This window comes from Ursus arctos, unplaced genomic scaffold (genome assembly GCF_023065955.2).
Source record: "Ursus arctos isolate Adak ecotype North America unplaced genomic scaffold, UrsArc2.0 scaffold_18, whole genome shotgun sequence".
NCBI lineage: Eukaryota > Metazoa > Chordata > Mammalia > Carnivora > Ursidae > Ursus > Ursus arctos.
Window position 1 is genome coordinate 53,848,819 of NW_026622852.1, and position 27,750 is coordinate 53,876,568.

General features: G+C 55.7%; 3 protein-coding genes across 10 annotated transcripts; 2 read left to right on the forward strand and 1 right to left on the reverse strand.

The window, feature by feature from the left end:
• Nucleotides 1-2,385: 2,385 nt before the first annotated feature.
• On the forward strand, nt 2,386-9,589 carry SET (SET nuclear proto-oncogene). Its single transcript, XM_026514103.4, has 8 exons — nt 2,386-2,826; nt 4,372-4,429; nt 5,104-5,246; nt 5,612-5,715; nt 5,823-5,936; nt 6,764-6,934; nt 7,023-7,169; nt 7,769-9,589. The coding sequence occupies exons 1-8, from the start codon at nt 2,754-2,756 to the stop codon at nt 7,790-7,792; spliced, it is 834 nt and encodes a 277-aa protein (XP_026369888.1). The 5' UTR covers nt 2,386-2,753; the 3' UTR covers nt 7,793-9,589.
• A 3,510-nt stretch (nt 9,590-13,099) lies between these two features.
• PKN3 (protein kinase N3) lies at nt 13,100-24,042 on the forward strand. Of its 5 annotated transcripts, none has more exons than XM_026514111.4 (22): nt 13,100-13,441; nt 15,776-16,016; nt 16,195-16,340; nt 16,804-16,915; nt 16,988-17,115; nt 17,310-17,493; nt 18,406-18,552; nt 18,635-18,744; nt 18,851-18,994; nt 19,414-19,489; nt 19,577-19,745; nt 19,933-20,035; nt 20,143-20,210; nt 20,522-20,585; nt 20,736-20,827; nt 21,164-21,340; nt 22,212-22,274; nt 22,402-22,478; nt 22,916-23,058; nt 23,147-23,254; nt 23,421-23,457; nt 23,594-24,042. In XM_026514111.4, exons 1-22 carry the CDS (start codon nt 13,418-13,420, stop codon nt 23,722-23,724), a joined length of 2,544 nt encoding a protein of 847 aa, XP_026369896.1. In that variant the 5' UTR covers nt 13,100-13,417; the 3' UTR covers nt 23,725-24,042. The 5 variants fall into 5 exon arrangements, with proteins under 5 accessions (XP_026369896.1, XP_026369893.1, XP_026369895.1 ...); XM_026514110.4 differs by having other exon boundaries at nt 13,105-13,441; nt 23,421-23,501; XM_048223364.2 differs by lacking the exon at nt 13,100-13,441 and adding an exon at nt 14,181-14,645 and having other exon boundaries at nt 23,421-23,501.
• On the reverse strand, nt 23,986-27,381 carry ZDHHC12 (zinc finger DHHC-type palmitoyltransferase 12). Of its 4 annotated transcripts, none has more exons than XM_026514113.4 (5): nt 27,239-27,381; nt 25,611-25,747; nt 25,159-25,236; nt 24,798-24,961; nt 23,986-24,615 (listed from the first exon to the last, which is right to left on the reverse strand). In XM_026514113.4, the coding sequence occupies exons 1-5, from the start codon at nt 27,336-27,338 to the stop codon at nt 24,285-24,287; spliced, it is 810 nt and encodes a 269-aa protein (XP_026369898.1). In that variant the 5' UTR covers nt 27,339-27,381; the 3' UTR covers nt 23,986-24,284. The 4 variants fall into 4 exon arrangements, with proteins under 4 accessions (XP_026369898.1, XP_026369897.1, XP_026369899.1 ...); XM_026514112.4 differs by having other exon boundaries at nt 24,798-24,964; XM_026514114.4 differs by having other exon boundaries at nt 23,986-24,646; nt 24,798-24,964.
• Nucleotides 27,382-27,750: the final 369 nt, after the last annotated feature.

Sequence of the window (27,750 nt, forward strand, 5' to 3'; positions counted from 1 at the left end):
TAGGGGGAGGTCAGAGGCCGAGGAGAGAATGCAGAGCTCATGGTGTTAGATTGGGGGAGACCACAGTGACTAATTCAGCATGGGTGAATTATCTCTTGGCGTGTCCATGCCACTCCCTTGTTTACTGAAACTCTTGCCCTTTTGCTTTCTCTTTCTCTTCCACTTCTAGTGTGTGCTCCCTGCATTCATCTTGAGAAGTGTTGTGGGAAAGGTCAGGAAGAGGAGCAGGGTGGTTCTAAGGGCTGGGATGGTCGGAAAGGAGACCTGGAGCCCCTGCAGATGCGTGGGAAACACAGGTCGATCAGGCACTTAGGAGAGGGCTCTGGGTCACTGGTACTCACAGTTTATAAGCAGGCTTCGTCTGAAAACAGCAGCCCTCAACACGGTGTTTTTCAGACTGTTTCATCCCATTAATGGGTCACAAAATCAATTTCATGGAGTGCAACCTGCATTTAAAGAAAATAAAATAGAGTAGAAAATTAAGAGGCGCATCACACTTAGTAAGGGTAAGTATTATTTTGTGTTTAGGTTTATACTGAGTCCTGATGTCAAATGTCACGTCAAAAAATGGAAAAACGGTCTTAGGGCAGGGACCTTGTTATCCACTAGCATGGTTTAGAATTGTGGTTCTGCCACTCACATCAAAAAAAGTTGGATTTAGCTGTGAGATGAGGATATTAATGCCTACCTTGTACTACTTGTGAGGATTAAATGAGAAAACACATGTACTTTATCATGGCCTGTGGCCCACGGTGCATTCTTCAGCAGCGCAATAGAGCCTGGTGTTTTAATTCAACGCTGTTCAGTGACTTCACAGTGGTGGCAGGAAATTGGCCATGAGAGTATTTATACAACACTGAAATCAGCAAATGCTACAAATCGGGGGCTTGGGTGTGTTTTTTTTCTCTTCTGGGAGATGGTTGTCAAACATTTACCAGCTTATCGCTGGTGCTAATAACTCTTCCTTTAAAAAGCCTATCCAACTGAGACAGGTGTGGGATTGAGCTGGGCTCAATTGAGAATGAGGTTGGGAGGGAAAGGATTAGATGAATTTTGGGGTTTGGGGGAGAGTCCCAAGAAGACATTTGTATTCTCTACTCATGGACTGTATGCCATTTATTTAACATTTATCTTTATTGATCACCTACCAATGGACTGTCTTGAACATTAAAGACACTGCTTGTGTCTTTAAGAGCTGACAGTAAACGTGAGTGCTGCTAGAAGGCAAATAACCCAACCCCAAGTTCTGCTTAGGAAAGCCCAGGGAGACACTTCAGGCTTTTTGTGGTCCACTTCTTGGGGCTCTGGAAGAGGGACTAGAACCGTGGTGCATTTGCATTACCTGGAAAACGTTATTTTAAACAGAAATGCCTTGGCCTTACTTAGTGGTTCAAGTCTTGGCCGCTAAAGCAGGTCTTGTAGGTCCTAGCTCTGACGTGGTGAAATGAATTTAACACCGCCTACGCCATCGGGTAGTTGTGCGCTTCAATGAGATCTACTCCTATTGCTGGGACTGGCTCCTAGCACTCGGTACTGTGTCTTGCAAGCGTTAGGGACTTAGTTGGGCAAAAAAGACGCACGGATGAGTGTGGCATCTCCCTGCCTTCAGAGGACTTCCAATTTGGCGCGGCCTTGCCTAAAAGTCACCAATCACACAACGTTCCCCTTTGTCAGCCTTTCTTTGAATTATATAATTTCAGAACAGAAATAGGTACAGAGAGGGAAGGTGACCTGTCCAAGTGCACACAGCCGTCTGGGCAGAGCTTGGACTAGAAGCCAGGAAAAGAAAAGGCCTTGTAAGTGGACTGGACAGCTTCGGGGTTTGCAGACAAGCTTGAGTGTGTCCTAAGTGCAGCTTCCCCATCTGGAAAATAGGATGGAGATGTCTGTCGCCTTCCTTCACCCACCAAGAGGGATGCCCCAGCAGTGTCCCAGGGCGCCGAACCCGGGGTGGGTGTATTTCTGGGCCCCCGTGAGGCTAGGCTACAACCAGGCCTGCACTTCTGGGGGGCTGTAACACCCCACTCGCCCGTGCTACGCGCCACCCCGCAGAGAAGGGAAGCCGCTCCGCCACCACGTGACACGCCCGCCGGGGGGCCTGCGCGCAGCCCGGCGAGGCCCCGCCCCTCGGGCCGCCGCGCGCCCGTAGCGCGCAAATGTCCCGGGTCGAGCCAGGGAAGGGGAAAGCGGGGGAGGGGAGCGCGGCGCGGGGGGCCGGCCCCGTACGTCGCGGCGTTCCTTCCTCCCGCCTCTCGGCCAGGCCCTGTGTCTCCTCGCCGCGGCTCCGCCCCCTCGCCCCGGCGCTCCAGCCAATGGCGGGGCGGCGCGAGCCTCTCCGGCCGGGGGCGGGGCGTGCGCGCGGGGCCTGGCGCGCCTGCGCCCTGCCGCCCGCCCCTCGCCGTGAGGAGGAGGTGGAGGAGGAGGCGGCTCGGGGAGAGCGAGCAGCGAGCTGGACCGCGGAGCGTGAGTGAGGGAGCCGAGCCGCCTGCCTGTCCGCCGCCGCCTCCCCTCCGTAAGCAGGAGCCCGGGCCGGGGCCCGGCACGCCGCCCCAGCCCCTCCCTCGTCGTCAGGCCGCGAGGGCAGCGCGCGCGAGCCAGGGGGAGGGAGAACGAGCGAGCGAGCGAGCGCCGGGAGGAGGCGGCCGGACCGAGCGAGCGCCCGCGCGTGTGGCGTGAGGGGAAGCCGCTGCCCGCCCCCTTCGCCTTCCCTTCTCTCCCCCTCCCCGCTCCCCCCCCGACCGCGGAGCAGCACCATGTCGGCGCCGGCGGCCAAAGTCAGTAAAAAGGAGCTCAACTCCAACCACGACGGGGCCGACGAGACCTCAGGTGAGGAGCAGGCGAGGCGGGGGCCGGCCCGCGCCGCCATCTTCGCCGCCCGCCCGGCCCGCAGGCCGCCGGCGGGGCCCGGGGCGCGCGGGGGGCGCTGGGCGGACGGGCCGGCGCGCGCCTCGGCGCCCTTTTTTGTGCGCGCGGGGCCGGGGCCGGGGTGGCGCCGCGGCGGCGGACGGCGCTGCGAGGCGGGGGCGCTGCGGCCTGCTCGGCGCGGGCGGAGGAGACCCCCCCCTTCCTCTCCCCCCTCCCTCGCTCTCCTCCCCCTCCCTCCCTCCCGAGAAGCCTCTCTTTATTGTGCTCCGCCATGATGCCTCGCTCCCATCAGCCGCCGCCGCCGCCACATGGTGCGGCCGGACGCGGCCCCGCGGCCGGGCCTCCGCGCGGCTCCCCCTTCGCGCCCGGCCTGCGGGCGGCGCACCCGCACCCGCACCCGCAGGCCGGCCCCGGCGCGGCCCTCCGCCTGGAGCTGGGGCGGGGTGGGGGCGCGGGGAAGCACGCGGCCGGCCGCGCACTGGGCCTGGGCCGCCCGGGAGGATGCTCTGGCCTGCCCTGGGCACACTTCCCACGTGGGGTGGCCACCCCGTCGCGGTAGAGCGCTGTGAAACCTGGCCCGGCGGCCAGCGTGTCGGAGGGGCTTTACAATGGCTGTTAGCAAACCTCCCAGCCTTGGCCGTAAAGGCTTTCTCGGCAGGGGGGCTGCAAAACCCGGGATGGTTACCGGAAATGAACCGCGCGATCAGGCCCCTTCACGCCCACTTAGCTTTGTAGGTTCTGCAGTCTTCACCGGACAAAAGGGCACCTCTTCCATAGCACACCCCTTTTCCTCCTCTGCCTTCTGTGGCTCGTAGTTTTCAGACTTCATGCTTGCTCCCTGTAAGTGTGCTCCAGAATCGTGTGGGGCCGCATCTGAGATAAGCCCGCCTGAAATTGGGTTGGAGGGGAGAGAAAGATCAGGGTAGAATGCTAGGCTTCCTATTCTAAGAAGGTAAAGTCTAGTGTTTACGATGGTCGGGCAGATTCAAGGGCCTTACCTGTCAGGCATGTCTGATGTCTTAATTGTAATCGATACTGAGCAGTATTTTCAACTCTGTAAGAAGTGATTTTATCACTGAGATAGGTGGTGTCCTCGTTTTCGTTATGGTCGTGGGTTAGTTTCTGTAGTGGAGTTAACAGCTGGCATCATTCTGTTAACAGGTATACAATGTGATAAATAACAGTAAGAATTTTTGAGTAAGGCTTATTCCTTATCTTTCGTAATAGAAAGTAGTAACTGGTCTCTTTCTTGTAAGGGAACTCTTGAAAAAAGTGCTGCAAACATTTGGAGTAGCCTAGCAGATTGCATGATTTGTGAACAGTCGTTTAATTAAAAAGTAATTTGTCAACTACAGGCGTGAACACGTGGAGAGCATGCCTTGTAGTAGGCAGTTTCTTTTTTAAAAACTGTTTTATGGATATGTCACATCACATACTCTGTTAACATCAGGAAAACTAATTTTATATTCTAACTAGTATTGAGTCCTGTACACCTTTTTCTTGCAGAAAAAGAACAGCAAGAAGCAATTGAACATATTGATGAAGTACAAAATGAAATAGACAGGTAAAGTTTTTTGTAGTTTATTTTGGAGAAGTTTTCTGAGATGCAGCTTATAATCTTATAATCACTGAAACTATGGTCAAATAAATCTGTATCCACTGGCTAAGTGGAGATGATTATAACTTAGTTGGAAATATTTTGAAAGTCCAGTGTTAATTTCCTGTGAAATACTTGTATGTTGACCAAAAAGTTTTTGAAGAAAGTACATTGACCTTGTAAAGCTTGGATTTGCTTTCAAAGGCTACAAGTTCTCTGAATTGCAGTGCCTGGACTTCTGATAGTTTAGCATTATGGCATCAGTGTTGCTCCCACTTGGGTGATAACTTTGTTACTTTATTAGCAACTTTTTTTTTTTTTGTAAACTTCATCTGCTTGAGGTTGAAACAGTTGAATTTAGCCTGGCGATAGAGTTGGTGATGTAAATATACAATGTTACCAAAATGCTCAGTTTGGGCACTTCAAGAACAGTTAATTATTGAGCGTGTCTGTTGGTGAAGCAGATCAAATTGGGATCTTACTTTTGACTTGAGTCTCTAACTATAAATCTAGGTGTTTTGGTTATTATAAATAAGTAGTTTGTACTCTTCTAAAGCTAATAAGTAAATATTCTGGAGTTTCAGCATTTTTTGTATTTGTCAGATATGATCATTGTCAACATGGTTTTTCATTTGCTTCAGACTTAATGAACAAGCCAGTGAGGAGATTTTGAAAGTAGAACAGAAATATAACAAACTCCGCCAACCATTTTTTCAGAAGAGGTCGGAATTGATCGCCAAAATCCCCAATTTTTGGGTAACAACATTTGTCAACCATCCACAAGGTACGTTGTGGCAGAGCATTACTCCAGGGTATGGGGTGTCTGCGCTTGTTAGTGGAGCGACTTGGCTTGAGAACTTAGTTCAACGTGTTGGTTACACGAAGAGATTAAAACACTGAAGAGAGGGGAGGCTTGCATTTTAATATTTTCTCTGTTTTAGAAGAGACTATATTCTAACTTGGGATTCTCTTCAATTACTTGGTAAAAGATGGTGACAGCTCTGCCACTAAGCCATCTGGTTTGCCCTTAATGGATTTATGAAGTCGAAGATGCTCACTAAATTTGGAAAAATTTTAAAGGCATCACTTGAATTGTTTGTTATTATTTGTCTGTTTAATACACATTTGACCTACAATTTGCTCATCTAGTGTCTGCACTGCTTGGGGAGGAGGACGAAGAGGCACTGCATTATTTGACAAGAGTTGAAGTGACAGAATTTGAAGATATTAAATCAGGTTACAGAATAGATTTTGTAAGTATCAGTAACTCCTCTTGTTTGCCACTGTGGAAATGAATTAGAGCTTTGATTAGAAGACCTGTTTGTATTGATTACCAGTTCTCCAATCTTATTTATCATAGTATTTTGATGAAAACCCTTACTTCGAAAATAAAGTTCTCTCCAAAGAATTTCATCTGAATGAGAGTGGTGATCCATCTTCAAAGTCCACCGAAATCAAATGGAAATCTGGAAAGGTATTTGAGGAAATGTTGGGTGAAGGTATCATTTTGTGTATTTTGGCTTAGTTGAACCGTTTACCAATACTTGCTGCTGTGGTAATGTTTTCGGTGCAAATCCTTAAATGTAAAAAACAAAACAAAAAGACCCCTAGCGTGTTAAAGCGGAACACAGTGGTTTAGAGCTGTTGCTACATATTCTAGTGCAAGTCTTTAAAGAGACAGGCTGCATTTTTTGATTTTCATATTGGTGACTGAGCTTTTTCAAATGGCCTGCTACCTCCCAAACTGCATTTATGTCTGCATTTATGTCTGCATTTAAGTGGTGAACTCATTAAAACAATTTTTTTAAAGATTTTGTTTCAGAGAGGGGGAGAGAGAGAGCAAGCATGAGTAGGGGGAGGGGAAAAGGGAGAAGCATACTCCATGCTGGGCAGGAAGCCTGATGTGGGGCTCGATCCCAGGATACTGAGCCACCCAGGTGCCCCCCATATTAAATTATTATACTGTGTTACGGTAGTGGTTGTCAAAGTGGAACTGATTTTGTGTAAAAAAAAAAAAAAAAAAGCCAAATTTACATGGTACCTTTTTAGGAAAAGCTTGTTGTACAAATTTGAAAAGTCTTTGCAGACCTAGAATTCTAGGATTTCTTTTATTTACCTGCTGTATGTTTTATAATTTGTTTTAGATAACAAGTATAGGAAACACACCAGTTGTGTGTGTCCCCCTGTTCGTCGTTGTCCCCCGTCCCCTTCTCCCCCCGCTTTTGGGTTAAAAATCTTAAATTATAGGGAATTCAGGTGTTATGGAGAACCTGTGTCAAAAGTTCTTCTGTCTTCATTTAGGATTTGACGAAACGTTCAAGTCAAACACAGAATAAAGCCAGCAGGAAGAGACAGCATGAGGAACCAGAGAGCTTCTTCACCTGGTTTACTGACCATTCTGACGCAGGTGCAGATGAGTTAGGAGAGGTCATCAAAGATGATATTTGGCCAAATCCGTTACAGTACTACTTGGTGAGTTGAGAATGTACTTTTGTTCAAGGTTGTATTTATTTCCTTTGTGTGAAAATTAGTTCCTCAGGTAACTCTTGGTTTTTTTAAGGTTCCTGACATGGATGATGAAGAAGGGGAAGGAGAAGAAGATGATGATGATGATGAAGAAGAAGAAGGATTGGAAGATATTGACGAAGAAGGAGATGAGGATGAAGGTGAAGAAGATGAAGATGATGATGAGGGGGAGGAAGGAGAGGTAAAAGACAATTTGGTTAAGTCCAGAAAAGATCATCTCAAAGAATTTACCTTGTTATTTTGTGGTTATATAATAAAAGTGGCCAACTGATTGTGGGAGGATTTGTAAATGAGATAAACTGTTTTGTTGTCTGGGGTGGAAGAAGATTTTAATAAGGTTCTTGTATCTGTGACTTAACTATAACTAGTTCTCCTTTGTGGTTCGTACTCCATCCTGTCCTTCCCTGGCCAGTACTTAATGAGGGTGATAGGGTGTAGTGCAGCTGGTCAGTTCTGAGAGACCTGACTAACAGATTTGCATGTTTTAGACAAACATTAGAATTCTTATAGTGAGATCGTGATTGGCTTTTGGTTTGCATCATGTGGTATGAAAGAGGTCAGTGATTTTGATGAGTGCTGAAAAGTGAATTAATTTATCTGAAACAGCATCACTGTATCTTTCAGTTGAGATTTGATACAGACTGATTTGTAGGTTCGTAAAGTACAAGTCTCCATAACGTGGCAGTATGTTCTGTGGAAGTCCGTAAGTGTTTGTGTGAATGTTGAGGAATGACTTTAGAATTAACCCTGAAAATTGAATGCCCGCTTTTTTTCTTACAGGAGGATGAAGGAGAAGATGACTAATGGAACACTGATGGATTCCAACCTTCCTTTTTTAATTTTCTTCAGTCCCTGGGAGCAAGTTGCAGTCTTTTTTTTTTTTTTCTTTTCTTTTTTTTTTTTTTTTTCCTCCTCTTGTGCTCATTCGCCCTGTTTTTTGAAGTCTCTTTTCTCTCCCTTTATACCATGGTTCTCAACTATTTTGGGGGGAAATACCTTGAGCAGAATACAGTGGGAAAAGAATCTCTACCCTTTTCCGTTCCAAATTCATTTTTATCCCTTCCTGTCTCAACAAAAACTTTATGGAATCAACACCACCGTGCTCTGTGGGAAAAAAGAAAAACCTTCTGCTCCCTTAGCTCTGCTGGAAGCTGGAGGGTGCTAGGCCCCTGTGTAGTAGTGCATAGAATTCTAGCTTTTTTCCTCCTTTCTCTGTATATTGGGCTCAGAGATTACACTGTGTCTCTATGTGAATATGGACAGTTAGCATTTACCAACATGTACCTGTCTACTTTCTCTTGTTTAAAAAAAAGAAAAAAAAAACTTAAAAAAATGGGGTTATAGAAGGTCAGCAAAGGGTGGGTTTGAGATGTTTGGGTGGGTTAAGTGGGCATTTTGACAACATGGCTTCTCCTTTGGCATGTTTAATTGTGATGTTTAACGGACATCCTTGCAGTTTAAGATGACACTTTTAAAATAAAACTCTCTCCTAATGATGACTTGAGCCCTGCCACTCGATGGGAGAATCAGCAGAACCTGTAGGATCTTATTTGGAATTGACATTCTCTATTGTAATTTTGTTCTGTTTATTTTTAAATTTTCTTTTTGTTTCACTGGAAAGGAAAGATGATGCTCAGTTTTAAACGTTAAAAGTGTACAAGTTGCTTTGTTACAATAAAACTAAATGTGTACACAAAGGATTTGATGCTTTTCTCTCAGAACAGGTGTATTTAATACGATTTTCCACGTTTGACTTGTATAACGTATTGTCAAACTTTGTCACTCTGACTCCGTATTTTTTGATACGCACTTTGCAGGGTGACCTCAGGGCTGTGTGGACTGAGAAAGGGATCTGAATCAATGTATTAATGTCTCCAAAGCCAGGAGCCATCGTGGGTACAATTTGCTGTCAGTTTCTGAAATCTTCCACATCAGTCTGGATACCAGATTGCTCAAAACTCGGTTCTGATTATGTTGTGCCCTTGATTTGTGTCTCAAATTGGCATCTGAAAAAATGGGCCTTTATTTACCTGGATATAATAATAGTGCCTGCCACCACCATCAGACAGACCTGGTGCTCTAATGCCAAGTTACACACAGGGCAGTTAACTGGCATGTCTTCGTTGGTACTACGAAATGTGGCCAGGAAGACAAGACTCAGAGTAAGAAGTCCGTATTGGTGGTAAGAACCTCAGGAGTACTTTAATCTCGAAGTACTAGCTATTTAGCATATAGCTCTCAAGCGAGGCCTGTCTGTGTGAATCTGGGTGAGAGGACGGGCCCTGCTCTGCTAAATGCCGTTGTGCATAGGATACCATTTTGGGAAGCTACCTAATGCATAAGCTTTTTAATGCTGTAAATTATAGTAGCTAAAATGAAATGCCACTTAACTTTTTCAGAGATGAATTAATGGACAGCCTGGTCAAATTCAAAGCTTTTTGATGTATAAAACTTTATAAATGGAACTATTCCATCGATAGGCAAAGTGTAATGAAAACCTGTCTGGATGGATAGTATGTCATTTCTGCACAGGTCTTGTTTAGTAATACGTCACTGTATACCGGTCAGGAATCTTGCTCCAATAAAGGAACATAAAGATTTTTTTTTGACTGGGGTCATTCTCCTTGTTTTGTAGAGACATGTTACTTGCTTTTGGGTTTAGATAATAAGGAAGTTTTTCTGTGTGATTTGTGTTCATAGTGACTGGGGAAGGGGGGAAACCGCTCTTCGAATTGTCCAGTATAGCAGAGATACGGCCTGTACGAAAGGGGTAGGTATAAAGGTCATGGAAAAGAAACGTCTTCGGAATGTTGTCAGTTCCTGAAGGGATTGAATGTTTTCCTGTCAAAAGCTCAACATTTTAAAAGGACTGTTGGCTCGCAAAAAAAATCCCTAGTCGCTTGAATTGCTGCTCGTGAAGGAGGCCTGTAATTTTTGTTTCTCAAAGTTCTGGTTTACCAAACTGACGAAGGGCTGGTGAGATTGGAGTGCTGTCAGGTTATAGGTCACAATCCAATCTTAAAATGTTCGTTTACTTTTGAGAAGGTGATTTAAAAACCTAGCCCCTAAAGATGATTTCCTCCCAACTATTGAGATCGCCTTTGAGGTGCCCTGTGCTTGCAGATCCTGGGAAGGGTGCCGGGCTGTGAGGCAGGCAGGTGGCCGTGGCAGCGTGCTGGAAAGCGTAAGAGTAAGAGTAGCAGGTGCAGTTTGTGTCCGATTGCAAGAGGAGTTCTCGGGCCGGCCCCCAGGTAAGTGTGTATTGGAAAGTGCCAGATGAATGGCTTAAAACTCCTTTGGTACAAGGACATTTCAAAAGAAAAAGGGTAAATGGTGGCTGTTGTTTCTCTGGGAAGAGGGCATCTTACAAAGCTGTGCCAAGCTCTGCTCGTGAGGGAGTGAACTACATGAACTGGGGCACAGAGGATAATGTATAGATAATGTATCCATCTGGAAATGTATCCGGAGGTTTCATTTCAAACCTGAAGGAACATGTTATTTTAGACCATCACTGCAGTTGAGGTGGTTTCTCCAAAGATGTTCTGATTTCTAGAGGACTTAACTGTTCCCTGACCTCTGTGACCAGCCCTGCAGTTCGACCCAGCTCTGGCTCTGGGATATATGTAGAGTTTTAAATGTCCACAGAATCCTGCCTGTCTCATTGGGTTGCCGTTGGTTTTACATCTGGCCTGTTTCACTTGTGTTAGCTGTCTGGCTGCCAAAAGTTACGGATTTTTGACTTGATGGATTCTGGGGGCCTTTGAAAAGGCTTCAGAGGATTCCTAGTCAATTGTGTTTCTGAACTAATTTATTTTTATCATGACTGCTTTGTAACAACTGGTTTCAGCGTTTCACTTGGTCCCAGAAACAGGTTTAGTTTTTCTGCCTTTTCTGTTAGGTTGTGCTATGAAGTCTTCTGGCCATTTCAAAAATGGGATTCTGTTGCAAAGGGCAAAGACTTCCAGGGTTTCTGAGGATCGAGACAAGTTCTTTAGGAGATGAGTGAACAACCATTCCAGTTGTTTAAAGAGGACATCTTACCCTTTGGAAAAGCACCCCCCCCCCGCAACCCCAGCAGTCACCATTCCCTTTTGAACAGGTGGCTGTGTTCATGAAGACGTACAAGTTTACTTGTTAACAGGTCCGAGGCAAAGGACTGCGGTTTTGTGATTAGAACAAGAATAGGGAGTGGAGGGTGTGTGCCAGCTTGATTAGTTGGTGACATGGGGTACTCCTACTACCCAAGGGAGGCAAATCTAAACATAGATGGATTGATGTTTGCAATACTGGAAGAAAATGTATAGAAAGTAAAACTTTTTTTTTTTTAAAGATTTTATTTATTTCTTTGACAGAGAGACAGCCAGCGAGAGAGGGAACATAAGCAGGGGGAGTGGGAGAGGAAGAAGCAGGCTCATAGTGGAGGAGCCTGATGTGGGGCTCGATCCCATAACGCCGGGATCACGCCCTGAGCCGAAGGCAGACGCTTAACCGCTGTGCCACCCAGGCACCCCCAGAAAGTAAAACTTACCTAATGTACCTGCCAGGAAGTTATACGTTTCTTTTGGGTTGATGTTTATACAGTTAGTTGTTTGCACCATTCACACTATTTACTGGATGTTGAATGTGAAGTGAACTTCAATTTTCTTAAGCATTATAATTTCATGAAGTACCATCGGACAGGATGAAGCTCTTTGGTCAGACTCCTCCCATCAGCCTAGGATTTGCATTCATTGTGGGTTTGCCCAGCCTGGGGCTCGTGGATTCTGCTACTTCTCACCTCCTTTCCATTATTGGCCAGTGAGGCGATGAAACACATGGCAAACTTGGAAAATCATTTTGAGATCTTTCACATAATTCAGCTTTCTTGGGTGTAGGGGTAGATAAATGATCCCCAAGGCGAGGGACAGATACCTGCCGAAAAGAGAAGCTTTGCTAGCTTAGCTTGTTTGTGCTTTCCTTCAACCTGCAGTCAGAAATTGGTAGTCTTTTTGCTTCTAAATTATGCTTGATTAACATTCAGCTCAGTGCAACTTGATAACCCATTGAAAAGACCCCTCGGCAACTCGGCAATATGCCCACGTGTAAAAGTGATTGTGAAGTGTAGGCATGCCCCCCACTGAACCAAGTTGCCTTTGCTTAAGCTGGTGTCATTTGGTTGATTTTCCATTGCAGGACAACCCAGGATTGTCCACGGCTTGTCAGTATCCCCTTCTCCACTCTGTTGAGTGGGAGGTGGTCAGAGCAAAGTGAAACTGATATTTCCTTCAGTAAAAGCACCGGAGGGCGCCTGTTCCAAGTCAGCACATCAGCCACCTTCAATGTTTGACCCCTGCTCCCAGCCCCTTGGACCAGGCTCCTTCCAGTGAAGTCCTGGCACAGTGCCGGTTAGCACAGGACCCTAGAATTCCTACACAGGCGAGCCATTGCCAGGTCAGTCAGTGCCCATTGCTTGGCTTTCCTGAAATTGTGGCTCTTTCCTAAGATGTAAATGTGTCTTCTGTTTGGATGGGTTCTTTAGGGCAAGGGAAGAACGGTGGCTCTGGCTGACCCAGAAAACTCCACTCTGGTTGAGTGGTGGGGGCCTGAGAGATGTCTGGTCTTACTTACTTTTTTAAGATTTTATTTATTCATTTGAGAGAGGGAGAGCAAAAGCAGGAGGAGAGGGAGAAACAGACCACTGAGCAGGGAGCCCAGCGTGGGGCTCGATCCCAGGACCCTGGGATCATGACCCCAGCCGAAGGCAAATGCTTAACTATCTGAGCCACCCAGGCGCCCTGAGATGTTTGGTTTATTCATCTGTCATTTGTAATTTGGCATGATTTGGGTGAGGCTTTCCTTTTTTGAGACGCATACGTTCATAGAGTAGTGACTCTAGGCAGGGCCAAGACTTCGTGGGGGCGACAGGTTTGGGATTAGCCCATTTGACACCAAGGATCTAAGACGATGAGAAACTTTGGGGCGGGAGGAAGGGGCTGAGCCAGCCTGGAGCGGGCCGGCCGCACAGGCGGCGTCCCACGGCCGGCAGGCGGCGCCATCGCCACCCGCCACCCCTCCGGGCAGCTAGAAAACCCCGGCCCGGGAGGAGTCCCTTCCTGCCCCTGTGTCCCGGCGCGGGGGTCAGCGTCACACCGAGCGGGAACTGCAGCCTCAGGAAAGGGGCGCTGAGCCCCAAAGCCCGCGGAACCTGGGAGCCGGGGAGGCCGGACCTCGGGTTCAGGAGTGGGGTCCCGGGCGCTGACCTCTCGTGGCCGAGAGGCGGCGCTGATCCCAGCTCCCGCGAGGGCCAGCGGACCTCGGGAGGGGGCGCCCGATCCCGCGGCTCCGGCTCCGCTTCCCGGGAAGTTTCAAGTTTGAAAGTCCTGGCGGAGGGGCCGGGGCTTCCGGAACTGCAGTGGTCGAGAGGAGGGGCCGAGCGGCCGGAGCGGCGCCATGGAGGAGGGGGCGCCGCGGCAGGTGAACGGCGCCCGGAGAGGCCGGGCTGCGGGCGCGGGCCGAGGGGGTCGGGGAGTCTCATTCACGCCGCGGGCGCCCCGAGCTCCGGCCGCGTCCCCTAGACCCGACCCCCAGCCCCTCCCGGGTCCCTTCTCAGCCCCGGCCCCGGGCGTCGCTACACCTCGCAGGGCAGACCTGAGCACGGGGGTGAGTCGTCATTGTCGCCTGAAAACGCCCCCAAATCACCCCCAAGTGACTCAGAGCCTCTGGTCAGGCCAACGCATGAGCACGTCTGAATCCGCAGTCAGGGCCACCAGGATGGGCCCCAAAGTTTCCTAAAATCGGTTCTTCCCTGTGGGACTGTAAGACCGCTGGGATCTGCCTGGAAAGCAAGGGGGGCCGTGGGGGCACATTGGGACCAATCCTGGGGGAGAGGAATATGTGTGTGGGTGCAGGGAGAAGAGGGCCCGGGAGGGGGCCAGTCTCTGCGCACTTGTGGGGGTCCTTCCAGGATCACAGAGGCATGTGGGGATTGGACACGAGATGGGGGAGCCTGGCCCAGCACCTGGGCGGGAACCTTTGGGTACACAGAGGGCTCTAGTCCAAGTGGCGAGGGCTGCGGTGTTCCTGCCGGCGCTGGCAGTAGGTGCTGGTGGAGTCAGCGGCCAAAGCTATGTGTTTGTCAGTGGGGAGGGAGGGGCGGAGGTCTCCCCAGAGCAAATGCGGGGGGTGGGGGGCAGCTGTAGAGCAGAAAGGCGGAGGTGTGTGTACCTGGCAGGATTCCAGCCCAGAGCAGACAGGACCATGGGCTATGCCCAAGGGCAAAGTGTCCTCCACAAGACTCCTCGCGTGCCCCCACCCAACGTCTTAGGCAGCCTTCAGGACTGCCTCTGCCCCCTCGCACCCCCTTCCTCCGGAGGTCCCTCCGCCTGTCCCAGCAGTGGCTTGTACACATTTTCCGATTTCCTGTGAACCTCCGCCCAGCAGCGGCAGCTGGGTGACTCAGGACCCCAGTGGCCGGGCCCCCTGCTCCATGGGATCTTTGTTTGCTCAGGCCTTTGGCTCTAGCCCTTTGGCCTAGGGCCCTCAAAGGATTTCCTGAGTCCCGCCCCTGCCCTCTGACAGCCAGGCCAGCAGGCCAGCGGAGGCCTGGGGTGGGGGGTGGGGTTCCCTGAGGCTGGGGTGGCACCCCTGACACCGGGCTGAGGAGATGGAGAGCCGAGAGGTAAGGTGGAGGCCCCAGAGGAGTCCATGGGGAGTGGGGGGCATCACGGGTTACCCTGGGCTGAGGTCAGCTTTGGCACTGGTTGGTCTGAAGTGTTGGCTTCTGAGAAGGAGCTTTTCCTCTTCCTTGCTCCCACCTGGGGTGAAGAATGAGAAAGCCTCCACTTCCTCCCCGTAGCTGAGCTGGGCATGGCCCCCGGAGGCCTCCTCAGCCCGTTTCTGTGCCTCTGCTTTGCTCCCTGAGGGAACATCCTTGGCCCCCACTCAGGCCTCTGGCTGCCCTCTCTCTGTGTGATCTGGGATGGTTCCCTAGCCTCTTTGCTGGCCCCACGTCTCAGCTAGAATCGCAGCCTTGGAGAGAGCAGCCCGATGGGTTGGCAGGGAGAGGGTGGCATCCCCTTCTCGGTGTTGTGACCTCGGGCAAGTTACTTAACCTCTCTGTGTCTCAGCTTCCCCATCTGTAAAATGGGGATAATAATTATATCTACCTCATGGGATTCTTGTGAGGATTGACGAATTAACGGATGTGAAGCTCAGAACAGACCCTGACACCATGTACTGTTGTCCCTTCAACAGCCCAGGGGCCTGGGGCACTGACTCCCCCCGGCAGTTGAAACTGCGTGTATAACTTTCGACTCCCCCAGAACTGAACTTAACTACTAAGAGCCTAGTGGCGACCAGAGCCTTACAGGTGACATGAAGAGTCTACTCCGTGTAGCCTCTTCTGTATTCTTACAATAAAGGAAGCTAGAAAAAAAAAAGGAAACGTTATTAAGAAAATCGTAAGGAAGAGAGAACACATTTACAGCCCTGTACTGTGTTTATCGAAAACACTCTGCTTACAAGTGGACCCGTGCGGTTCAAACCCGTGTTCAAGAGGCGTTGCCAATTTTTCCCTCTCCCTCGTCCCTAGCGGCGGAGGACAGGAGTGTGGTGTGGGGCGGTGCGTAGCTTTGGGGTTGGCGTCTGGCCAACGAGCTGGAAGGTCAGAGATGCCCCCCAGCCCTGGGTGTCCATCCTGGCTGCCGGGCACACCTCCCTCTCCCTCCGTCTGCGGGGACCCGAGGCCCGAGGCCGCCGGGGACGGGGACGGGGTGGGGTGGGGGGCGTGACTGCTCTGCCATTCCACAGCCTGGGGCCGACGGGCGGCCCCCCGAGGATGAGAAAGAGGTGATCCGCCGGGCCATCCAGAAGGAGCTGAAAATCAAGGAGGGCGTAGAGAACCTGCGGAGGGTAGCCACGGACCGCCGCCAGCTGGGCCACGTGCAGGAGCTTCTGCGCTCGTCCAACCGCCGCCTGGAGCAGCTGCACGGAGAGCTGAGGGCGCTGCACGCGCGCATCCTGCTGCCGGGCCCCGGGCCTGGCCCGGCCGGTGCGTGAGGGTGGGAGGTGGGGAGGGTGCGGGGCCCACCCAGCTTCTCCACCTCGGCCCTGAGCGCGCTCGGTCTCCTTGGGCGCCCCCCTGCCCGGGAGGGAGGAGAGAGCAGGGCTCTAGGGTAGGGGGCTCTCGGCTCTGGGTCAGGGCTTCATGGGCCCCACGCTGTGCACAGAACCTGTGGCCCCGGGCCCCCAGCCGCCCGCAGAGCAGCCCAGGGCTCGGCTCCTGGAGGCCCTCCAGAGGCAGCTGCACGTGGAGCTGAAGGTGAAGCAGGGGGCGGAGAACATGACGCACACGTATGCCCACGGCACGCCCAAGGTGAGGCTCCCTGCGGCCCCCGGGTTGTTGGGGGGGTGCTGCCCCAGCCCCTATTCTGAGAGGGAATGCAGCTGGGCCAGTGAGCCTTTAAGGGAGACACAGGCTTAACCCTTAGTCTGATCGGGGAGGCACGTTCCCCAAATCTCAGCTTGGTGGGGAAGGCACGGCCTGAACCCCAATCTAGCAGAGGAGGCACAAGGCGGTCTGATGGGGAGACCCCAGGCCACGTTCCCGGAGGTCTAGCAGGGAAGGCCCACCCCGGCCCCAACTCCCAGCGTGATGTGGGGCGCTCGGCCCTGATGTGACGGGGGAAGCTGGATCCCACCGAGCCCTGTCTCCTCTGAGGGAGGAGGCTCTGGCCCAGACCTAGGCTCACAAGGGAGATGTGGCTTCAGCCCGGGTCTGACCAGGGAGGCCCAGCCCTGGCCCTGGTTCGGTGGGGGCCTATGTCCTGACCCCACAGGAGCGGAAGCTGCTGGTGGCTGCCCAGCAGATGCTCCGGGACAGCCAGCTGAAGGTGGCCCTGCTGCGAATGAAGATCAGCAGCTTGGAAGCCAGCGGGTCCCCAGAACCAGGTGAGGCCGGGAGAAGCGGCGCGGGCCGGGCAGAGCGGGGCGTGGGCCTGAGGGCTGACCGCCTGCTCCCAGGTCCCGAGCCGCTGGCGGAGGAGCTGAGACATCGGCTCCGCATCGAGGCTGCTGTGGCCGAGGGTGCCAAGAACGTGGTGAAGCTGCTGGGTGGCCAGCGAACGCAAGACCGGAAGGCGCTGGCCGAGGTCAGACCAGGGTGCCCTCCCGTGGCGCTCCTCTCCGAGTGCCTGCTTGTCCCCACGCCACCCTCTGCACCGCGGCCGTGCCGTGTGGGGTGGCAGCGAGGAAACGGGAGGCACGCTCTGTCGGGACCTCGTTGCCCTGGCGCTGGCCCCTGTGCTCCAGGGGCCCGTCCCCCCTGCCTGTTTCTGCTCTGCAGGCTCAGGCCCAGCTCCAGGAGTCCTCCCAGAAACTGGACCTCCTGCGGCTGGCCCTGGGGCAGCTGCTGGAGGGACTGCCTTCCGCTCACCCTCTGCGTGGCAGAGTGGCCCGGGAGCTGCGGACCGCTGTGTCGGGGAACCCCCAGCCTTCCGGGGTGCTTGTGAAGCCCACCGCCCTGACAGGTAGCCAGGAGTCCCTCCCACATCAGGGCTCCCCTTTTCTTCCCACGAGCACCCTGAAACACAGAGGGGGAGAACTTGGGAGAAGAGTTTCAGTCCTGGTCCCACCACCCCCTAGCTTTCCGCTCTCTGGACGCTTAGTTTATCCTTCTGTCAATGGCGATGATAACAGCACCTACTTCATGGAGTTGCTGTGAAATTCAGTGAGTTGTCGCGTGTGAAGTGCTAGGCACAGGGCGGGCATAGTCCGGACACGATCGGTGAAGCTGTTACTTAAATGAGTAACCGTGACAATGTTTAAAGCGCCCGTGTTAGGGCCCTGGAGGCCGTGGTACCCAGTTCTGGGCAGTTTGGACTACCAGAAAGTTCTTTCTTATCACTGAGCTGCATTTGTCTGAATTGTAGCTGAATTATAATCAACCAGTAATCTAAGCATGTGGCCTTTGGAAACCCTGAACTTCCTACCCGGGACACAGGGCCAGCCAGAGAGCCCAGCACCTTCCTTCCCCTCTCAGAGCTGGTTCAGGGTTAGACAGGCCACATCCCGTTGTGAGCAGAGCCAAGAAGGTGAAGGACAGGGGCTGCATGGGCTCCCTCACCTGGCATTGGGGAATCATGGAATGCTTCCTGGAGCAGGTGTTGTCTCCATTTAGCCTTGAAGGGCTTCTGGGAGTTGGCCAAGTAGACAAGTTGGGGAAGGCAGGGCGGGGGCATGGCTTGTTCAAAGGCCTAGAATTCAGCTGGCTACTTGGGGCCACCTTATATCCTGTCTCCTGGCTAAAGACCCCAACTAATGTGGGCAAGGTCTGGGTTCAGCCATCTTCGGTAGAAGGTAGCTTTCCGGGGGCCCCGGGGGACTTGGCTGTGGCAGTGGGAGAATGGCGCTTGACGGTGTTTCCCGCACGCTGCCCGCAGGGACACTGGAGGTCCGCCTCCTGGGCTGTGAGCAGCTGCTCACAGCAGTGCCTGGACGGTCCCCGGCGGCCGCGCTGGCCGGGAGCCCCTCCCAGGGCTGGCTCCGGGGCAGGGCCAAGCCGCAGCGTGGCGGAGGAGATCTGGCCAGTGAGTAGGGGCCACAGGGAGCGGGGGACAGCAGAGGACCCCTGCCCCTCGCCTGCCCTGAGCTCCCGGTCTCGCCCCGCAGCGGAGGTGCTGGCTGTGCTGAAGGTGGACAATCGTGTCGTGGGCCAGACTGGCTGGGGGCCGGTGGCCAAGCAGTCCTGGGACCAGACCTTTATTGTCCCCCTGGAGCGGGTGAGCCCTGGGACGGGCAGGTGTGACCTCAGGCCACGGGGTGGAAGGCCGGCCATGGGGGGGAACGTGCCGTGCCCCACTTCTCAACCTGGCCTCCCCGACGTAGGCCCGGGAGTTGGAGATCGGGGTGCACTGGCGGGACTGGCGGCAGCTGTGTGGCGTGGCCTTCCTGCGGCTGGAGGACTTCCTGGACAATGCCTGTCACCAGCTCTCCCTCAGTCTGGTGCCCCAGGGGCTGCTGTTTGCCCAGGTGCCCCCTACCCACCCTCTGACCTGACGGGCCCCGGCTCCATCTGAGCTAGAAGGGCCTTCAAGACTAGGTGACCTTACCACACATAGGAGTGGAAATTAGGGCCCCGAGGGAGGAGGTCTCCAGGGACTAAGGATTCCCAGCCCCTGTCTTGAGGACTGCGTGGGAGTCTAGAGGCCCGCATCTTGGTCCTGACTGTCTAGCCTCACGTGCGACCGTGGACAAGTGCCTCGCTTCTCTGGGCCTCAGTTTCTCCACTTGTACCAACACACACCTTGAATCCCCCTCTCTGGGGCCCCTCTGGTCTTGCATCATTGACACAGGGAGCTCAGGCTGGGATCCCGGAGACCAGGGAAGTACCCTGGTGGCAGGTGGGGTGGGAGAGGACTGGTCTCCAGCCCTGCCCTCTGCCCCTGCAGGTGACCTTCTGTGACCCTGTCATTGAGAGGAGGCCCCGGCTGCGGAGGCAGAAACGCATTTTCTCTAAACGCAGAGGTGTGGACGGGGAGAGGGCTGTGCAACCTTAGGGGGCAGGGCAGGGGCCGTCGGGGGCTCTGGGACTGAGCCCCCCTTTTGTCCCAGGTCAGGACTTCCTGAGGGCTTCACAGATGAACCTCAGCATGGCGGCCTGGGGACGCTTGGTCATGAGCCTGCTGCCCCCCTGCAGCTCCCCGAGCACGATCAGCCCCCCCAAAGTGTGCCCCCAGACCCCGGCCCCACCCCGGGGGGCTGCTGAGCCTGCCTCGCCCAGGTGAGGAGCCGCCCCGCCCCGGCTGCCTGCTTCCCTGCTATGGCTGCCTCTCTCCACGTGCAACTGGTGTCTGTTCCCATCACGTACCCTCCAACCCTCCGTCTGTCTATCTCCGGCATTGCTATGTGTCCGTCCCACGGCTCTTCCATTGGCCTGTGCCTGCCATGTGTCTGCTTTCTCCACGTAGTAATTTCCCACCCAAGAAGAGCCCCTTGGGAGAAGAGACGAGGCCCCCACCCAAGCCCCCACGCCTCTACCTGCCGCGGGAGCCAACCCCCGAGGAGATCCCGGTGAGGGGGTGCTGCTGGCCCTGGGGCCTGCGGGGGTAGGGGTGGCAGGGCTGGAGGGAAAGAGGGCAGGAAGCCTGGCTCTGCTCTGAGCCCCTCTGCCCTCACAGCGCACCAAACGCCCCCACATGGAGCCCAGGACGCGAGTCGGGCCGTCTCCTCCAGCCTCAGCCACCAGGTACCCCCATCAGGCTCCCTTTTATGCTTGAGACACTGACCTGCTCACGCGGGTGTTTGCATGTCCATTCAGACGTCATCTGATCCTCCTTGCTGTCAGGTTCTTACTAAACCCACATTACTGAGCTCCAGGTGCATTCCAGGCTCTAGGAAACCGCTATCCCAGGAACCCCAACCCCCCACCCCCCACCCCCAGGCTTTCCAGCCTCGTTGGTGGGGACAGCCCAGGAGTGGACGTGGAGGGTTTGGAGCGGCTCTTCATGGAGGCCCAGCTCTTGTGCCAGGGGGCTTCCCGTGCCCTCTGTCTTGCAGGAAACCCCCCCGGCTTCAGGACTTCCGCTGCTTGGCCGTGCTGGGCCGGGGACACTTTGGGAAGGTAGTGGGCTGAGGAGGGTACCGTGGGAGGGGGTGAGCATGCCCCGGCACCTGAGCTGGGAGGAGGCTGTGATTCCTGGGGCCGTGGGTGAGGGAGGCAAAGGCTGCCCTGTGCTGTCCGTCTGGAGCCCGAGCTCTCTCTGGTCCCCAGGTCCTCCTGGTCCAGTTCAAGGGGACGGGGAAGTACTATGCCATCAAGGCGCTCAAGAAGCAGGAGGTGCTGAGCCGAGACGAGATAGAGAGGTGTGCAGTCAGGCCCGTGGGTACCCGGCCCTGGAGGGGACCCCGGGTGGCTGGCCTGGGCCGGGGGCACGGGAAAGGCAGCTGAGTGCTCCTGGGGCTGTGAAGAGGTGACCCTCTGGGGCTGCCCAGTCCTGGGTTCTCTCTCTAGCACCTGCAGTGGTTAGCTGGGTGCCCTTGAGCAGCTCCCTTCTTCTCTCTGCCTGAGACGTAGAAGCCATCATTCTACCACCTGGCACTTTGACTGAAGACCCAGAGGGCCGAGGCTGTTGTGTGGGTGGCGGGGCACAGCCAGCAGGGGTCTTCCTTCCCTCCACATGCCCCCTCCCTCCATTGCAGCCTGTATTGCGAGAAACGCATCCTGGAGGCGGTGGGCCGCACGGGGCACCCCTTCCTGCTCTCCCTCCTTGCCTGCTTCCAGACCTCCAGCCACACCTGCTTTGTGACCGAGTTTGCACCCGGTGGCGACCTCATGATGCAGATCCACGAGGACGTCTTCCCTGAGCCCCAGGCCCGGTGGGTGCCCACCCTTCTTGTCTGCCTCTTCGAGCAAGCCTTCCGCGGTCCCCTCTGCCCGCTCCCTTCACCCTGCTTCCCCCAGGGTGCCCAGCAGCAGAACAGTGTAGAATCAGGGAAGGCTTGGTTCAAATCCTGGTTGTCAGCTCTCGTCAGCTCTCACAGCACTGTGACCTCGGGCCTCAGTTTATGGAGCTGTGGAATGGGGTGAATGAGAACTATTTCACAGGCTTGTTGGGTAGATGAACCCAGTGTTTATAAATTGTGGAGCACGGGAACCCGTGACTAATCGGTGACTGGAAACTGGAGTTCTTTTTTTCTTTAAGATTTTATTTATTTGTCAGAGAGAGAGCACAAGCAGGGGGAGCAGAGGCAGAGGGAGAAGCAGGCTCCCCGCTGAGCAGGGAGCCCATGCGGGACTCGATCCCAGGACCCTGGGATCACGACCTGAGCCGAAGGCAGACGCTTCACTGACTGAGCCACCCAGGCGCCCCTGGAATTATTTCTTGCCCAGTAGAGTGCAGGCTCTGGAGTCTGGGTCTGCCACTAGCTGTGTGACCCCAGGGGCGTCCCTGACCTGGAGTCTCAGGTCCTCCTTTGAGAAACAGATGTGATGAGGATCTGCTGCGGATGGTGGGGAGGCTGTGGGAGAGTAAGACATGGGGACACATGGCATCATTCCTGGCACAATCTCGGAGCCCGAGAAGGGTAGGCTGTCAGCGGGCAGCAGCCTCAGGCCGGTGTCTGGAGAAGCACCCGCATGAGGCTCCCCTCAGGCTCTCATCCAATCTGCCCGGCGGGGCCATCCTGGTGTCCCCCCGCCCTGCCCCGCACAGTCCTGGGCCTGAACTACCCCCTACGCCACCCTCAGGTTCTACCTGGCCTGTGTGGTCCTCGGGTTGCAGTTTCTACATGAGAAGAAGATCATTTACAGGTAACTTGCCCCGGAAGTGCCGGGGTCGGGGTCCGGGCGGTGGGGGGGGGGGGTTGGTGAAGGAGCAGCCGCTGCCCTCCTCTTGCGATGCTCCAGGGCCCCTTTGATCTGCCCCCCTCACCCTCAGGGACCTGAAGTTGGATAACCTTCTGCTGGATGCCCAGGGTTTCCTGAAGATCGCAGACTTTGGGCTGTGTAAGGAAGGTGGGTGCCTCCTGTCCAGGATCCCGTGTCCTCCAGCCTTGCTCGGCCAGCCCAGGCCAGCAGAGTTGTGGGCCCCCCATCCCCACCCTGGCCCTCATTCCAGGGATCGGCTGGACACGCTGGTTTTTCCTTCCCAACCCCAGAGGCTCTTAAAGAGCCCCAGCTTGCCCTTAGCCAGAGGGAGAGGCTGTGCTCAGGGTGGGAGAGGGCACCGGTTCTCCTTTTTCTTCGTGACCTTGGCACGTGAGCTTGGCTGAGGCTCTCCTTCCTGCTGTCAGATGGCATAAAAACTGCCACCACCTCCAAGGGTATGGGGCAGGGCTTGGCACAGGGTCCGGGACCTGAGGTCATGAGGGTTGGCTGTTGATTCTTACACCCACTGAGGTTATGCGGCTGAGACCCATGGGGCCCGCACCAGTGTGGATGCTGGCTTGCAGGGATCGGCTTTGGGGACCGGACAAGCACCTTCTGCGGCACCCCGGAGTTCCTGGCCCCGGAAGTGCTGACCCAGGAGGCCTACACACGGGCTGTGGACTGGTGGGGGTTGGGCGTGCTGCTCTACGAGATGCTGGTGGGCGAGGTGAGCACTGGAGCTGGGCTGCCGGGGCCTCTAGGTGGGGGTGGGGCAGGGGTGGCTTAGGTGCCCTGCTGAGCCCCCTTTCCCCCAGTGCCCATTCCCGGGGGACACAGAGGAGGAGGTATTTGACTGCATCGTCAACGCAGATGCGCCATATCCCCGCTTTCTGTCGGTGCAAGGGCTCGAGCTCATTCAGAAGGTATCACCGCAGGGGCGGGGTGGGGCTGGACGTGGCTGTGGCTCCCAGCGGGCTGTCCCCACCCATGCCCTTGGGGGCCCTGCGGCCCAGCTCGCTGGGGGAACCTGGGCAGGTGGGCAGTGCCTGGGGCCGAGTGCCCTCCGTGAGCCCCCCCCCCCTCGCCCAGCTCCTGCAGAAGTGCCCGGAGCAGCGCCTGGGGGGGGGTGAGCAGGATGCCGAGGAGATCAAGACCCAGCCTTTCTTCAGGGTGAGTGGTCCCGGGGGCCTGGCACAGGGGGAGGCGTCACGGGGCCACATGCCCCTGTTCGTCGTCTCAGGCAGCTCCGCCCTCGCCCCCAGACCACCGACTGGCAGGCCCTGCTCGCCCGCACCGTCCAGCCCCCCTTCCAGCCCACGCTCTGCGGCCCCACGGACCTGCGCTACTTCGAGGGCGAGTTTACGGGGCTGCCGCCAGCCTTGACCCCGCCTGACCCCCGCTGTCCTCTGACTGCCCGCCAGCAGGCCGCCTTCCGAGACTTTGACTTTGTGTCAGAGGGATTCCTGGGGCCCTGAGGGCCTCTCTGGCACGTCTGCCCTGTCTGCCCAGCTGCGCACCCAGCCCTGGAGGCCCAGCCCTCGCCGGGTTATTTGTGGGTCTTGGGCCTTGAAATGGCAGCGGCGGGGCTGCTGGGGGCTACCCGCCCCCTGGGAGACCTGGACCAGAAAGGGCGGCACAGCAAGGAGCAGTTCGGTTTGGTTTTTTAATACTTGACTTGCTTTATGGATTATTAAACTTATAAAACTCTGCACTGGAGGCGTCCTGGTGTGGGGGGCAGGCTGAAGGTCTCCCCCCCAGGTCCTCTGCCTCCCCTTCTTTCTTTGGAGGGCAGAACTGCCCACTGAGGCAGGGCTTCTGTCGCTCAGCTCTGCTCTGAGGCCTGCGAGGAGCGGGCAGGAGTGAAGAACCTCAGGCCCTCGGAGGGCCGACCCCAGCGGGGTGGCATCCCCTCTGGTTTTCAGGCACAAGACGGTGGCCTTGCCTCCAGCGACCCTAAACAGCCTGGCTCCTGCCCTCCTCCTCCTCGTCCTCTCCCTCGGCCCAGAGGGTCTCCCAGGACCCCGAGGGCCATCCGCAAAAGAAGTGGGCCAGGTTGCGGGTCAGGCCGCGGTCGAAGGGGTTGCTGGGGCGCTGGCGGAGGTAGGCAATGCGGTGTGAGGAGATGAACTCCCAGGTGGTGGTGTTGCTGGCCACCAGGTAGAGGTGCGAGGCGAGGAGCAGGCTGGCCCCCAAAGAGAAGAGGGAGAGCAGCAGGAAGGTGGCAAACAGCAGCCCGCTGGATCGCAGCCACAGCCCCCAAGGCTGGAAGAAATGGAGGCCAGACCTGCAGGGCAGGATAGAGATGGGGACCGAGGCTGGAGGAGGGCAGGGGTGCCCCAGGGAGCCCTGGTGGGCAGGCCGTTTGGGAGAAGGTCCGAGGCCGCGAAGAGGGAGTCCTGGCTCTCTCCGCCTTGCAGGCTCATGCTGCGGCCCTCCCCCCGCACCCAGGGCAGTAGTGGAACCCACCATGCCAGGTACAGGCCCCACAGAAGCACCACCAGCTGCAGCGCCAGGTAGGCCACGAAGAGTGGGTGGTTGCGCTCCCCCACGCAGTTCTCCATCCAGGGGCAGTGGTGGTCATAGCGGCGCACGCAGCGACGGCACTCGCGGCAGTGCCGGGCCCTCAGGGGCTGCTGTGGGCATGGAGGGAGACGGGCTCAATGCCAGCTCCCCTCTGGGCCCAAGACTGAGGGGAGTGATGAGGTCAGGAGGCTGGGGCCTCCATCTGGGAGGCCTTCCTGGAGGGGGGAGGCCACAGCAGGCGGGGCAGGTCAGGGAGTCTCCAGCTTGCCCCTGCGCCCTCCCGTGGAGGTCCCTGGTCACCCACCAGCACCAGACAGTATCTGCAGCGCCGAAGGGGGATGGCTTGAGGAACCATGGCCGTCTGCTCCTCCTTGGCCTCCTCCTGAAAGTGGGAGATGGGGTATAAGATAGGGTCCCCTTGGGAGGCAGCACAGGTGGGTGTTTCCCTTGGGGGCTAGCTTCGCTCTGGGTCTCTGCGGTTGGGGGCCCAGCCCCTGTGTCATGGAGGGGGTAGGGTGGGGCAGAGTGCTGTGGTCCCAGAGAAGCGAAGCTGTGTGACCTCTGCCAGTTGTTTCCCCTCGCTGGGCCTTGGCGATTTCCTCATCGTAGGATGGGGTTCTAGGGCCGCTAAGAGGATTCACTGAGGTGCCCCCAGCAAAGCGCTCTGCACAGATCCTGGCATGAGACCATTACAGGGGCCTTGCGTGTCCTGTTGGTGGGAGGAAGGGTTCCGGCCCCCAGGGGCCCCCTGGTTACCTGGGGCTGGGGCTGGACATTCACATAGCCCGGGTCCATGAGCGACACGGCCAGGTAGAGCAGCAGGGAACCCAGCACGAGGAGCAGGAAGGTAAGGGGCGGGAGCAGCTCCCCCTGCTCTTCCCACTGCCGCAGCGCTGGAGAGGCCGGAGAAGGAGAGTGAGGCAGGGGCCGAAGCCGAGAAGGAGGAGGCTGTGTCGTGGGGGGGTGTAGCTGAAGGAGGGGAGTCTGTCCCTGGCTGAGCAAAGGCCTGGAGATGGGGTTTAAGGAGTGGATGAGTGGCCAAGTCTGCAAGGGTGGCCACTGCACAGGGTACAGGAGGGAGAAGTTTGGGCCCAGGAAAAAAAAAAAAAAAAAGGCAGTTCATCTGCATTTTATCTGGAGGACAAAGGGCAATAGGGAAGCATGGACGCTTATAGGGTCCGATCTGTTTCTGAAAACCCTTGTGGTACTGGAGAAAAGACAGATGGGGGAGCAGGGAAGCCTGGAGGCAGAGAGCCTATCTAGGAGGGAGAAGGGGGTAGCCAGACAAAGGCACTGGCAGGAAGAGTGGAGACAAAGGGATGGGTAGATAAGGGGTAAGGGGGTGAAGGGGCCAGACTTGACTAGATGTGTGGGAGAGGGAGGAGGGGTTCCTGCCCTTGGCTCCATGATGGGGAGACCAGCCAGGTCTGATACGCTGATGAGATCGCTGATGAGATCGAGACAGAGGACGGCCTGGCCAGGAAGGGTCCAGCCCATGTGGGTGAATGAGGATTTTGGGGGGAGCAGGGGTGGGGAGTGAGGGGCATGGGACAGTTAGATAACAGAGTGTGGACAGCTCTGGGGCCCCTTAGTTGTAAAAAGGAGCAGAGAAGGAAAGGTGGGTTGGGGGTCCTTTTTGAGGGGAAGACTGAGCAGGTTTTTAGGCTTAAGGGTGAAGACCGTGGAGGTGGCTTGAGAAGGTCTTGGGAGGAAAGTGACAACACCCCCAGTCCAGGTGCTGAGGCTGGAGCAAGGAGGGGAGAGTGGGGGCTACCTTCCCTGGCAGGGAGGGAGGGTAAGAACTTGGATTGGAGGCAGCCTGGCAGGTAAAGAGGGGAACGATGTTAGTGGGGTCGGGTCAGTGGGGTGGATGGGGACCTCAGGGCAAGAAGTGAGGATGAGGAAATGAGGGGCAGGCCGCTCCCCTCGGTGTTTTCTTGCCCCAGAGGTTGGGGAGCCTGGACTTGGGCAGCTAGTGGTCACGGAAGTGGGCGGGGTGCCAGTCCTTGATCTACTTGATCCTCGGAATCTTACGGAGGGACGGTTGGGAGTCAATTCCCGGGAAGGACCAGGTGGGTCCCGGGATCAGGGGAGATGGGGACTCAGGTCGGTCGTCGGATCTGGCGGGCACCGGATGGGTCCTGGGATGCACAGGGCATCTGGGAGGGATCAGGAAGATGCTGGGATTAATTAGGGATCAGCTGGATATCAGGCAGAAGGCAGGTGGCTCTTGGAATGATAGATGGGGAAGAGACTCAGGGGCTGGCGGAAACGGGGTGAATCCCAGGATTTCTGGGGCTTCAGCAGGAGACCCAGTGAGACCCAAACATCTGGGGAACCACGCGGGATAGGGTGGGTCTGGGGTCGCGCGGGGTCCGGCTCACCGGTATCGTGCAGGAAGAGCACCAGCGTGATCCCCCAGGTCAGCACAGTGTGCCCGGTCCGCACCAGGACCCCAGGGCTGAGGAGCGCCCACGGCGCCATCTCCTCCGCCCGGGGCCCCACCCGGAAGAAGCGCCCGGAGGGGCGGGCCCTTCGAGGGAGAGGAGACGCGGCAACCCGCGGATTGGTGGATCTGGGAGGTGGGCGGGGCCTGATTGGGTCGGGGAGGCTGCCTATTGGATGGCAGCTGCGGCCGAGTAGGCCCTCGAGCCAACAGGTGCCTGAAGAGGTTGAGGGCGGGCCCGGCGCGCGCGCAGCTGGTAACTCCCCCAACCCCAGCCCCCACTAGCCAGGTAACTTTCGAAAGCTGAGGAGCAGGCGCGAGTCTCGGCCCCGCCCCCTTGGGCTCCCAACCCCAGGGCCTCGCGCATGCGTACAATTCCCTGGGCGCTTCCATGTTCAAGACGTTTGGTGTGACTCCAGGTTGTGGAATTGTGCCGGTTTCAAGGGTACG